Genomic DNA, 14,832 nt, shown 5'->3' on the forward strand with positions numbered 1-14,832 from the left:
TACCATGCCTGAGTAAAGAGACCTAGAATCTTTCTCTGTTTGATTAAGATTGCAGCTGACATTTTTGCTTTGTCTTCATAGCTTCCTGCTGTATAGCTCTAGCTGTCATAGCGTAGATTACGCATTCCTAACGAAGGGGGGAGGGAGTTCTTAGCATTCTTTTGGGAGGGGGGAGCAGGAGAGGAGGGAATTGTGCAGACTCTGGCCCCAGGAATGAAGGATTTTTCTAAGAGAGGAAGTCAGATAAGGAAGAACATGTTTACAAAAAAGGAGACAAGAAATCCTGTGTTTTTGATAGAGGACTCAGTGCAGCGTTTCTGTGAGTGTTTATGGCTGTATTTACATAGACCTTTCTGATAAAGCTTACTTGGTTTTTACCTTTCCTTCTCCTTTAAGCCAGCTAGCATAAATCCAATTGATATGTTTTTTTTGTTTAAAGGTTTCAATATTTTAGTAGGATGATACTATGTATTGTGTAAATTAAATGTTTAGGAAAACCCTAGGTTCCAAACCTTCTGGATAACAGATCTCATACCTGTATATATGTAGGAATACATTATATATTTTAACTGTAGTCAAATTATCCAAACAAAATCCCTATTGGAAATTGCAGTTCAATGTCCCTAATATGCAAAATCATACAGCATAGAATTCTAGCTTGGATGGAGTTGTACAATGATACAGTATATTCCAGATGGACAGTACTCTTGGGATTTTAATCAGAGGGAAAATGAATCAACTTTCTGGCATTAGCCTCTCAACATACCAAGCAATATTTGTTACTTTTTGGAAAACAACATCTCTTTGTCTCATGAAACCTCCATTGAAGTTCTTGCTGATTTTAAAGCATAATGCTACCTCCAATGTACTGTGAATCCATGCCTACCAAAAAAATTTGCTCATCACTAGTAACTATATAATATAGCACCATAATTTAAATAAAGCCGTGTCCTGCTCTTTTGACAGTTGCTATTTACTCTATGTTTTCCCCTCCAACCAATCCCTAATCTTATTCTCTCCCTACTCAGCTTTGCTTTTTATCCTTTGGCTAAATACATGGGCAACATTCTGCTGCATACTAATTCAGAAAATTTTGAATTACAAAAAAAATCTGTTCGCTTTGATAACCTATATATTTATTCTATTCTAGAGTAATGAGCACAGCCTGCGCTCCCATATGCTGCAGTACATAGCTACGGGAATAAAGGCAAAGGTGTCATTTAGCAGCTCATGGTTGCTCATGCAAATGAGGTCAGATAAAGCAAGCTACGCATCAATAAAGATTTGTTTGTTGATGTTGTGTGCACAGTCTCTAAAGGGATATCCGTGTCTATGGTACATGTGTGATCTGTATTTGAGCCATGGAAGGAGTGTATGTAGTTTGAGGAATGCCATAAAATGACTCTGCTGACTCTGTGAGACACCAGCGCTAAGCGGATTGCATAGTCACACCTTTTCCCTTCCATAGTGAGGACAGATAGAGCTTGTCTAAGAAGCAAGATTCTTACTAGGTTATCAGATCCCTGAGGCTTTTAGACAGATGGCACAATAAGCATTACTGATTTTGTTTTAAGCCTCATATACTTTACTGTGTTCAGACCTGTAATCAGATTAAACTGATATCGATTAATCATGTCATTCAAGTTTATACTGCTCCCTAAGTCAGAAATTACAGTAAATACAGGTAGAAATTTTATAAGATACATGGGTGCAACATTTTGGTGATTTCCCATCAGTTACTGAGAAATGGATATGCAAGTGTCACTCTATTTCCTAGGTTTCTAAACTGATTCTCAGTTACTGGAGTAATGTCAGACTGGGTCTCTAGGGCCCAACCAGAGAACTTAATATCAAGGGGCCACTCCCCTAGTTGCACAGTGATACATGTTACAGGTGTTATATAGGCCTATGGTAGAAATATGAAAGGATAAATGGAAATTGTCTTGTATTGGGGCCAACAAGGAGAACCCCTGGAACCTAACACATGGACCGAAGGCAATTTTAAAGGGGGCCTGGCCTGGAGTCATATAAGTATAAAGGTTTTTTTGAGCCGACTCAATATCTTCTGCAGTAAATGTTCCTGTAAGACCTGTCTGAAGAATTTCCTGTATCAGGGGGACCGATACCCTGGTGTTTTACATAACTGATAACTGTAACCCGAGGTAAGGGTGAGCACTGACAATATGATGAACCATAAATGGAGATATATGAAACCAGAAAGTTTGAAAACCACTAGTCTAGTTAAAATACCAGGGAATTTTTAGCTAAGGTCGCCACCTGTCCGGGAAAAGGTGGCAACCAACATTTCAGCCAGGAGGCTAAGTAAGGGCCGTACCTCAGGCAGCTCCACTGATTGAGTAGCATTGATCTGCCCACAGGATAGGTATTATTGCAGGGAGCACATGGGATTTGTGGGAGGATTGGGCCTCATATAGTAGAAATATACTAACAACCTTTACTGCATGATACTATCAAAAAATAGGATTTAGGATTAGTTCAGACCAACGTCTATTCATTTTTATTACAAGATCCAACAACATCCAGTCTGGTTAGTAGCACCTATAGTGCAGCATCATTTATGTGCTGGATTGCACACTAGTTGATGAAAGTACCATTAAATAAGTAATGAATGTTATGTATATGGATCCAAATGACAATAATGACAACTAACCCCGTTACGGTGTTTACAATACTTTGCTCAGAGCAAGTCTGCAATGTCAGGTTGAAGGAAGTTGAACCTGCATATGGAGCTTGAAAATGAGTTCCTAATAAATTTGGGTGTCATACCTTAGTGATATTCAAAGATAAAACTTCATCCATTTTTCCTCACATGTAAATAATGGTAAAGAAACTGTATTATAATACAAGTGACATGGCTTTGAGCACCTGGGAAACTAGGGAAATGGTAGCCTTGTGTCAAAGTTCAAAATTAAATTGCTGGAGCAGCAAAATTAACTGATGTGTTTTGAAAAAAAAACATATTTTCCCATGACTATGTTCTTTTGAGTAGGAGCTTTGATGTATATATTTGAAATATATACTAATAGATGTGGGCACTGCTTATTGGGTGCACAAATCATTCATCATCTTGGTGAGGCTTTAACATATGAATTGTATCTGCCCTTTGCTTACCACCAGGTATGAGTTATATTTATGATTACCTGGAGCCTTGGAACTTTATTGTTATACAATAGGGAGATTTGTTAACCAATGATCTTATTTATATCTTTAAATTAACTTTTAGTATGATGTAGGCACTCTGTGACATTCTGAGACAATTTGCAATTGGTAGGGACTGACTAGAAGAATAAATAATAAAAAGTAACAATAAAATTGTAGTCTCAAAGAGTCTCAATAGTTCCTTTTCTGCTGTTGTCAGTGATCCCCATTTAAAAGTTGGAAAGAAGCAAAAGAGAAAGGCAAATAATATAAAAATATAAAAAAGAAGACCAATTGCACAGTTGGGATGTAGTATGGATGCTATTAATCATTGGCTGATATACCATTTCTAGTTTTTATGCTAGCCAATGTAGCACTACCTGGACTTTTCATTCTATATGCACTTCCAGACTTTCCCACTGTGTTACTGGATGCATGGCATTATGCATTATGCATCTATTTCAGATCTTTTTCTTTATGTTCTAACTTGTAGCAGTCTCATCAATACTATTTGCTAGTTGGTTAATTGGGGAACTGGGCTGATGCATTATAGCACCTATATTAGTAAATCAGCTCCATTAACACAACTGAGGCAAGCTGTATGGCAGCAATCATGTAAACAACTATGCATACACAGTTCTGTACAAGGCATATTTATCAAGCTGTAAAAAATGTGGTGTGGAATGTACAATTTTCTGAGCAGCTGTTTACACAGCCGCTCATCAACAACTGGCAAATATATACATTTAAGAAGTGGGTATGACTTTGCCAAGTACTCTAAAGCGTAACATTTTTGGCATGCATTTTAGACTTTCTCTGGGGTTTGCACAGGGCTTTTAAATATGGAATGTATGCCAGCAGGGAAGCTTGCTTTTATTTGGAAGGCTGTAACTTTATAAATATATGATTGCTTTTTATACCAGATTTTACAGTTTGTGAAATAAAAATGTATACAGGTATGGGATCCCTTATCCGGAAACCCATTATCCAGAAGGCTCCGAATTACGGAAAGCCTGTCTCCCATAGACTCCATTTTAACCAAATAATTCAGAATTTTAAAACTGATTTCCTTTTTCTCTGTAGTAATAAAACAGAACCTTGTAATTGATCCCAACTAAGATATAAATAATCCTTATTTGATGCAAAACAATCCTATTGGGTTTAATTAATGTTTAATTGATTTTTTAGTAGACTCAAGGTATGGAGATCCAAATTACGGAAAGACCCCTTATCCGGAATACCCTTGGTCCCAAGCATTCTGGATAACGGGTCCTACACCTGTATTATGAAAGATTTGCACTTTAATCATCAATTATTTTCTATTTGATGGTGCATATATACAGTGGATAAATGAAATAAATTGGTGCTTTAGTTTCCTTTTAAATATGAGAATATATCCAGTAAAACCCTTTTTTTAACTGTAAAAACATAGCAGGTATGGATAACACAGCAGATGTCAGGAAGACAGTGGCCACCGACTTGGTCTCCTCAACCAGAAAGGTGTAAAAATCCAAATTACTTCTGCTTCTCTGCACTCAGACCAGTGATTTGGATCAGTGATTTTTCTGAGTTCTCGTTTCATGGCAGGAAATGTCCGTAAGGCATTATCATCTAATTTATTCAGCCATTTATGTATTCAGCCATAACAATACAGATGCAATGCAACTGTATATATATTTTAGAACTCACCAAAGGTTCCTAAATCAAGATTTAAAGGGGCTAATATACAATACACTAACATATAAACTATATAAAGTAGTGCATTTTCCAAATTTAAAATTGGCAGAACTAGAATTTTTTTCTAGCCAATCAGAATACTAGAATATCAGCAATGAAACCAATTTCCTAAGTCTATAAGCCTGTAAAATTGAATTTAGAAGACTTGGAAGGCTCAGTTGTTGAACAAGAATTGCCTTTTATTCACAGCACATTCACATATACAACAAGATTCCTAGTCGGGCTCCCCAACTAGGCTTTATTTCAGTACTTATTTCTCTCAGGCCTAACTTTTCCTATCAAAAAGATTTCATTCCCTATTGCTCTCACTGTCATAAAGGTTGCCACCCCCCCTTTTTCCTGCTGGGGTTATTCCTCTCCTTAACCAACTTTATTATCAACCTAAACAATTTAAAGAACACATATTTCACCTCCATACAATCCATTGGACAACCTCCTCTAATATTGGGATTGCAAATATGTTAGGGTTTTACCAAAACAGCAGTCATAATCATGGCTCAGATGTAAGGGATTTGTGATATGGCTGTCTGGTTTAAAAGGGACCTTTAACAATGGAGTCTTGGCTCTGTGGGAGATCCATCTCTACAGTTCATATGGACTAAAATTCAAAAATGTTGCTTTGTGAGAAATGCACCATTATTTTTCTGGCAGTGGCTAGTAATTCTGCCTGCTGGTGCTTCCCATTTCCAGAGGCACAAATATTTCTGCCCGACAGTGTACTGTATGAAACGCAGGCAGGATAAACTGAAAAGAAGGCAAGCAGATCAGTACTTACCGCAATGAGCTGGTAGGAATTGTTCATCATGGCTATCAGCATGTTGAGTAACACAACCAATGAGATGACATTGTACGTTCCAAACATTGTAGCTCCAACAAACTCGGTAAACTCGTGGCGTGCTTTAACATTGGTGACATACAGGTTCAGAAGACCAAATACTGACCAAAACAAAGACTGAAGGGTCTCAAAAAGGCTGCAGATTAAGAGGAAAAAAATACTGTAAAGTTGACTTAAAGATGTGAATACACATGTACAGTATTGGGACATTTGCCTTATCTGTCACTCATCCTGCCACCTTAGTTTCAATACTGGATATAATATGAACATTTTTATGGTTACACTGTAAAGGAGAAGGAAAGGTAAAGGTTTCTTTATCAGAAAGGTCTATGTAAATACAACCATAAGCACTCACAGAAAAGCTGCACTGATTCCTCTATTTTCGGTATCAGACTTCCTCTCTCAGAAAAATCCTTCATTCCTGTGGCCTGAGTCTGTGCAGCTCTCTCCTCTCTCCCCTTGCCTGCTCCCCCTTCCCATACGAATTCATAAAACTCACTCCCCCTTCTCTTAGGAATCTGTGATCTAAGCTACCAATGTCTAAAGCTGCAGCAGGAAGCTATGAAGACCAAGCTAAAATGGCAGCTGCAATCTTAAATCAATGGAGGGAGCTTCTAGGGCTCTGTACTCAGGTATGCTAAAGCATTCTGCAGAATATATATAGCGTTCTAGGTTGCACTAACATGGCAAATCTATTGGCAGTAAAATGCCAAAATGACTTTCCTTCTCCTTTAATTGCATCTTTACATGGCATATGATGATGTAGGCAAAGGTATAGGCTATTGTGCAAAACATTCATAAAGGCATATAAAACAGAAGAAATGCAACAAAACGTATTAGTAATACATCCTAGAGGCATTCTGCATGCTAGATTGGCATTTCATTGACTGATAATGTCACCAATAGTAAATGGCCCCTCTGCTTTGTCCTTTCTTTGATTTCCAAGGCAGAATAGATAGAAGTTTGCACTTTGTTCCCATTATACACAACCCATTGTAAAGCTCAAAATAATAGATACCCTGCATAGTTTTATTATGGAACTAAGTATTAATCTGCAGAACAAGGACAGGAAAGCACATTCATTTACTTAGGATGATGAGGCGCTGGCTGCAGTGATTGCAAACTGATGGCATTTAAGCTCTATCGATTCTTTCTTGGCTTTGCTGAAAGTGATTTGGTCATTATTATATTTCAAGCCTTTGCATGAAGAGAGAGGGAAGGGGAAAGATTGTGCCAAGAACAAAAATCAGGCTCAACCCACCGTGCTTTTGTGCACTTGCCTGTGATTGTCCGTGTGCTGCATCTGGGGGGGGGGGGGTACATAGGTGTCCCCTTATATAGTTTGTATTCTTTGTGTTATTTTGTATGTATACAACCAAACAACAATAAGCTCTTTGTTAAAGAGGCTGTGCCCCTTATAATAAACGTGTCAAGTTATAAGTAATATTGACAGATTATATTTTTATGGTTAATAAACAATTTTCCTTTGTATTCAGTATCTTTCTAGACTAATAATTAAAAAACCGTGGCGGCCACGGACTTCAGAAACCAGAAAGCAAATTATTAACCCTGAGGCTAGATGTTAATTGTTATTATAAGGAACATATACCTTTCTTAAATTAGAATCTTTTGCTCCCAAGCTTTCCATAGAAGGAAAAGATGTAATTATAGAGAATTCTCCAGTTGAAACCATAACTACTAGTGCCATTTCAGCAATCAGTTTGTTGAATCTAACATTACATAGCTTAATGTTGCAAGCAATTGATATTGCAGATATAGTGCTGTTTAGTTAGAAAACATAGTTGCCAATGAGAGTAGAATTTGTAAACATAGCAGGCAGGATTTTTATTGAAGGTTATTCTTGTACCAGTTATACTGCAGGCCCTAAAAAGTTTAGAAAAACTTTTAAAGTGTAGTGTTTCTTTAAGTATCCATTTTTACGGTCACTGGACTAATGCTCCCCAATATGCTGGGGAGCAGCATCCCAGCTACTGAAGGTTTATGTTCCCTTTACTATTTTCAACCGCATACCTTTCTGTTTAAACCCTTGCCTATTTCTTTTTTAGTCTACCACTACCCAGCTAATAGCTTATCCAGGTAGCTACAGAACAAATACTTCAAAATCTCAAAAAGACCAATTACAAATTGTTTGAAAATGCTTGGTGATAGTAATCTAAGCATCTCCACCTAGATTATAAACAAATGATGATTTTTATTTACTTTTTCCTGAAGAAGCCCTAAACGGAACCATTGTGATACAGTGTTCTATTTCAGACATACAGTGCATGCAGGGAGCCATGGGTAAATTAGCTTTTCATGAACTGCAAAATCTTCACAGAGGGACACTGATTTAGACTGTCTGATGGTAATAGGTGAAGGTTATCTTGTGACTAAAAATCAATGAATAAGGGACAATCAAATGGGCTGCATCAGCATTTATGGCAAAAAATATCTCATAGCTAAGAAAAAAGCTAAGGCTTTCAATATATTTTATGTGCAGATGCATCTCTTAGTCAGCTGAAAGAGCTCTACGATAAATAGCCCATTGCAAGAACAATGTATATTGCTCATAAGAGGCAATACAAGCATACAGAGCAAACTCCAGTATCCATGAATGAGCTGTTGGTGATAGCCATGGCCGTGCCTTTGACATTGCTATTATAAGGGGTTATGCTAAAAAAAGGATCTCTTTTCTAAGTAGTTGCTAATCTCTGCCAGGAATACTCCACAGGAATTGTCCAACTGAAATATGTATTCTAAAAATTCCACATTTGTCTTTGTTGTTAATAAAGGGGAATTATGTCATTATATGGCATATACGGGAAAACCCTTTTCTGGCTTCTTTCTGTATAGGCTTTGAAGCAATATGAGTTCCATTTACAGTCCTGCATGATTGCAATGGCAGTTTATGGCAATGGCAGCTTAGACAGGGCTTAAACTGCAATATAAGCTAGAAACCAAAAAGTGGAAAAACACTGTTTTTCCTAATATTTCTATTGTATTTTTAAGGCCTATACCATGGCTGTTGAAACTGGAAAAGCAAGGAAAGCCATGGCCCTCAAACTCTTTCTCACAGGTTCTGAACTATTATGTCAGTGAGTGGGTGCAGGTGGGATGGTTTGTGTCTTTAGATTAGACAGCTATAGGTTTAGTGTCTCTGCCCAGTTGCTTATTTTTATTGTAGGACATACTATATATAACTGTTCTGCCAGAGTCTCAGATGAGGTTATCATTAACACATTGCTGCTGAGAACCAACCTATTTAATGCCACAGTGATATGAGTGTCTCGCTCAGTTTGACATGGGTGAATGGGCTCCCATCTTTTCTTAGAATTCTTACAGCAGAATTAGAGGTTGATTATTGTTTTGCTTGTCTGCTCATTGTGCTCCATACAGTCTATAAAGGTAGACTTTGGAAAGAGAATTCATTTGTCAGCTCCAAAAGGCATTTTTGGAACGTAAAAGCAAAAGTGACAGAGGTCTGTGGAGAAATCGTCTGTCTCAGAGCCATTAAATTAAAAGAACATCATTTGGCAAGAGTCAGCGTGTGGCTGAACAGGCTGAATAAGCACTTCTTAACCCCCTTTTGGATCATATAGTTTAGGATTGTCAGTTTTGGAAGTGAAATTATATGCAGAAACGAGGAACTTCCAATTAGACTAGACTTTATGTCTACAAGAGCAATTGCGGTCCTTGCAATTTCCCCTCTGTCAGTTGCATTAAAGAAACTTGCATCAAAATGCACTCCTTGAACTTCCATATAGTTGCACTCTACTCCTCTACTCAATCCTACCTGCCTTCTGTTCCAACTTGATCATTGCTGTGCCTACTGACGCAAGGGTACCCTGGAGCTACTGCCACCTCCTGGCCAGGCAGTAAATTCAGGGTAAGTGAGTTTTTCATTTATTTTCCCTTTTGTTTTATGCATTATAATGTTATATTATAATATGTAAATATTTCCATGTATACATATATATCTATGCAATAAACTCTATTCTTCTATTCTACATGATTCATCTAATTCAGTTTGTCATTCAAACCACTGCCCAGTTGTTAGGGTCAGTGACCCTGGCTAAAAACAGTTTAAAAAAATATAGAAAAATAGGTCTATAATTCTGTCATTTTAGCACCATGAAAATGAAGGCCAGTCACAAGTTATCTTGGTATTTCACTATCTACCTCATACTAAGCTGAGGTCTCATTAAAGGATATTCCTTGTGCAAGACATATTGAAAAACAATATTTTACAACCGCTTCCCTAGAAGTGAAAATTATATTCATAAACCACAGAACTGCTCTTCATCTGAGCTCCCATAACACTATTCCCTTGGGGCTTGCAACGGCGTCGCTCCAGCTATGCAGATCAGCATTAGAGAGAAACAAGCTGTTTATCATGGAAGTATAGACATTCGGTGATTTAGAGAAGCTAAGCTGCACAGAGCCATCTCATTGAGCTGTAAAGCTGCCACAGTGTTAATGGAAATGACATTCCTGCCATTACCTATAGCCGACACGCCGACTGCATTTTATGATTATAGAGTGTATTGAATAAGAACTGCTGTGTAATGATGTCTTCTAGGCGCAAGACATGCTGGACAGTTAAAACCAAGGAGCTGCCCAAAATATGAGTACGAAGCACAATAATGGCCATCAGTTCACTTGGTTGTCCTGCTTTGTATTCTTTGACTTTTTCTGCTGACACATTTAAATGTCACATATTTAATGCATTCTGGGAAAATTTACTTCAGAAACGTTTGAAGCACATTGTGAAATTTGTTACTAAGTGAAAAGATGTCTAGACAACTCTAGGGAAAGAAAGACCTAGCCCTATGTACAGTGTGGCTAATATCTCAGGATTAGTAAGATGGAGGACAAGAATACCGCCACTTGTTGGGCCACAGATACACCATGGAGGGTTCTAATACACTATGCAGACTTTGAATGCAGTACAGCCTGCATCTGCTTCAGAATCCCCACTGAGAAGCATCAATGATGTTGCATTAAGGGGGTGGAAAGGCAAAATAAGAAATCATTTTCTATTGGGTGTTAATAAAGAGATCCTACAGAAAAAAGTAACAACATCATAGCCTGACATAGAGTCAGTGTTTTAGTTGCCAGGGACAGTGACAGGGTCATATTCAAAGTTTATTTAAAGGTGAAGGAGAGAAGAGGCCTCCTTTAATCCACAAGACATTTTTTCATTTGTGATTAGAAATTAGACCTTACCTCAGTGAAATTCTGCAGGTAATGACCATAGGGTTTTTGAGAGCATATTTTTCTGTGGATGAGTGAAAGTTCATCCCAAAGAAATTATTAACAATTATTAAATTATTAACAGAGGCAACTGAGGTGAGCTATAGTTTCTTTCTTTGATAAATATTGCCTGTAATGAGAAAGAAACGTCTACTAAATGCTTAAAGCAAAACTATATCCCTGAACAATGTAGGTCTTTTTAGTAGTATGTGCTATTGGGTAAGCTTGAATAGAAAATTGCCATTTTAAGTACTAAGGGCCGCCTCCTGGGATCATAGGATTCACAGTGCAGACAAACAAACCAAGGGCACACATACATGCTAGGGGCCACATCAGCCAATCAATGGACAGAGTTCTGCCCTTTTCTTCCACACTTCTCCTGTTACAGTTAGAGCTGCATTATTTCTGGTCATGTGATCTCTGAGGGAGCACACAAAATGGTGGCTCAAGATTATTTAATAGGCTGCTTCATATGATATAAACTATATGCTGGTTAAGTTTTCATTTTGATGGGAAAGTTTTCCTTTAACATCTAGATCAGAAGACATGTTTTACAAGATGGCTACATTTCTGAGCACTTGTTTTAGAATAAGAAAACATAATTTATCAGGGCTTTGCTACACCTGCTAAATGAATACATTCTCACAAACATGAAGTAAACAATGAAGGAGTTGAAAGAATGCAGCCTTACGTGGAGAATGCATTGTTCTGTTTCTCGCATCGAATCCCCTTGCAGTTGTTAGGTTCCTCAGAGGCACTAGTCTCATAATAAAAGTAGAGTTGGTTTAGTCCATTGGCAAAGGCCAGCAGCACCAGGCAGTAGATAAAGAGGAATTTGAGAATGTCCAGCAGCATCCTCCCAAGGGAAATTTGTAAGGGGCCAAGGTGGGAATTCGCTGTGAACAGGGAGATGAGACGTAGGGAGCTCAGGATATTGGATATTGCAAAAAAAGCTTCAGCAATCAGTGTGGGGTGCCACATGTCCCACTCTTCTCTTGGCTTTGAGCCATTGTACTGAAGGAATAGACAGAGAAAAAGACAAAAGTCAGTTATCTAGCTAGTAGGAAAGGCAGTCCTGCTTTTATAGCTGTATACAGCCATGGCATCTGTTCCTGGCCCTTTATGAACCCTTTTATGAAAGGTTTTTTAAAGTTTACTTGGGTAATTAGCAAATTACATACTTGGTGTTCTTAATTGCAATGCATGATATTAGCCTGACTTTCTACATGGCAAGGGGTATCTTTGTGGGTTACACTGGTTTGCTACTACAGTGCCAGGGACTGGCAAAATCTGCCTTGATACAAGGATTACTTTTTTAGGAAACCCACATGGAGGGTTAGAAAACATAGGTGCATAGATAGGATGAAAGTAGAAACTAGAGGGTAAAATGGGGGGTTACCTTGCAAATTACTACATAACTAATTAATATTGTATATAATGATACCTTCTGCATGATTATATGGATAAGTACCTTCTACACTAATGTATCCTTTGCATTGAAGCAAGGCATTATTATCTATTGGATCAGCATAACATGAGTACCTGTAGCAATATAAAGAAGTCATTCTTACCTTCACATAAGCAACTATTTTAAGGGAGATGGTTGCAAGGTAGAGGGAGTTCATTGCAAAGTCCATGAGGTTCCACCAGTCATGCACGTACTCATTAAACCCCCCATCCCACATCTCCTTTATTTCACCCCAAATAAAACCTGAAGAGAGAAGAAATATATAATTACAAAAGTCAAGTTGTGATGTACAATATTGTTTCCTTTATCTGCAGTCGGATTACTGACTTTGCACAGTTTGAATAATAAAGACTGTACAAGTATGGGATCTGTTATCCGGAAACCCATTATTCAGAAAGCTCCTAATTAGAGGAAGCCCATCTTCCCTATAACTATTTTAATCAAATAATTCCAAATTTTTCAAATGATTTTCTTTATCTCTGTAATAACTAAAATAGAATGAATCCCTATTAGAGGCAAAACAATCCTATTTGGTTTAATTGGTTTTTAAATGATTTTTTAGTAGCCTTAAAGTGATACTGACACCAGAAATGAAACCTTTTTTACATCTATCATAACACTGTCTTTGCATGAGCTTTATAATTTTGCCAAAAAAGTATTTCCTGATGCTTTTCCATTCCTTATCTGATCCACAGTGTTCTTCTATGAGGAGGCGGCCATATATGTGCAGCAGTAGGCTGTTAGCATTAGAAGCTGTAACTGACAGGCTGAGAAGGGACAGTCAGGTTGGCAAAACAGTCAGGTTAAGGAACTTCAAGCAACAATTACTTACAAAAGCAGCCCTATCAGTGAAAAAAGATCAACATGACCTATAGGTAACTTTTTATGTATATTCATAATTTGAAAAGTCATTTTTTCGTGTCAGTATCACTTTAAGGTATGGATGTTCAAATTATGGAGAGATCCCTTATCCTGAAAACCCCAGGTCCCGCGCATTCTGGATAACATGTTTCATACATGTACAGGCAACACTAAGCTGTTTTGCTTTTATTCAGTGTTTCAGTGTCCCTTGAAAACCATCATGAGGATAGAAAAGAATGACACCAAACATCTTGGTTTCTGTAGGGTACCAACCATTTCCAGGCAGTCTCACACTTTGCCAGCTTTACCCCATGTCACCTAACTGTAAATGTCACTCAGAACTGCAGCACTGGTTGGTCCTTTTGTTGTACAAATGAAAGCATGGCCGGTACAAATGCACACTAGCGCTGAGCAATGAAGAAAGGTATAGGTGAGAGCTCTGCTCTTTCATTTACAAGATAAAAGTCAAGCTTCAAACAATGTGCATATGCCAGAAGCATGCGGTACGCTGTCCTCTTGTAGATAAATGAAAACAATTGTACTGAAAGTGCCTCGGGTTTACAATTTGCAAGTTGAACTTTCAGCCCTGGCAATGTGCAGACAAAGAAGCATTGAAGGCGAGGTTGACAGACAGGGCTGCTAAAGAGCAAAGTAGCAGTGAGAATAAGGAGAGAATGAGCAGAATATGTTGTCAGGGAGCCTAGCTGCAGAAATGTACACATATCATTCAATTCATTTCTTAATAATTATTCTATGACATAACAAAACTGCCCCATATCAAGTCTAAATCAGTGCTCTCCCATAAATTGATGCCATACAAAGAAGTCAGTAGAGCCTTTGGGCAGAGACGGAGGCATAAAAATCTTTTAGAGAGCCATCTTGGTCCTTGGCATTCCAGCTGTATACCATATACTATGAGAGTGAAGCTTATATAGGGATACTGGGGCCTGATGCTATTGCTCACTTTATGGTCCTGAAGTGGTAAAATCAAAATCGCTTGTGATGCCCCACACTGAAGAATTAACCGGCCCTGTCACATCTGACATGGACCCAATCCACAGAGAGAGAAACAAGTACTGCTAAGTTCTCAAAACAATTTAGCATTCATTCCCTATATGGGTTAGAGCGTACAAAACCCTATAAGAGTAATAACAGATAAATGCTCGTAGAGCTCATGTGATGAGGAGTTATTGGTGGGGTAAGCAAGGGGATATATCTTAAATATACACACCATACCAGACCATATATACCAAAACATCAAAAATAAAAAATAAAATAAAAAAGGATTGGTGAACTTTGTATAAAGTACTTACGAAAAAAGCTTTAGCTCCTAGTTGTTGCTCTGTGCTGCAACCAAATACAACTGCAAAAATCCAAAAAGTAGGAAAAAAGCTTCAGCACATTTATTGCAAAACATTTATTGTGGGTAGTGGTAACCTGGTTACCACTACCCACAATAAATGGTTTGCAGTAAATCTGCTGAAGCTTTTTTCCTACTTTTTGGATTTTTGCAGATATA

The 14,832-nt window shown here is 37.9% G+C and overlaps 1 protein-coding gene across 1 annotated transcript in view; it reads right to left on the reverse strand.

Annotated features, from left to right (window-relative positions):
• Positions 1–14,832, reverse strand: part of trpc5 (transient receptor potential cation channel, subfamily C, member 5) — a 112,381-nt gene that overhangs the window by 11,723 nt on the left and 85,826 nt on the right. The window contains exons 5-7 of the mRNA XM_018096991.2: positions 12,556–12,695; positions 11,676–11,998; positions 5,672–5,867 (exon numbers count right to left, since the gene is read on the reverse strand). Coding sequence (XP_017952480.1) covers positions 5,672–5,867; positions 11,676–11,998; positions 12,556–12,695 — 659 coding nt within the window. The remainder of the gene's footprint in view (positions 1–5,671; positions 5,868–11,675; positions 11,999–12,555; positions 12,696–14,832) is intronic.

This window comes from Xenopus tropicalis, chromosome 8 (assembly GCF_000004195.4).
Source record: "Xenopus tropicalis strain Nigerian chromosome 8, UCB_Xtro_10.0, whole genome shotgun sequence".
Taxonomy (NCBI): Eukaryota; Metazoa; Chordata; class Amphibia; order Anura; family Pipidae; genus Xenopus; species Xenopus tropicalis.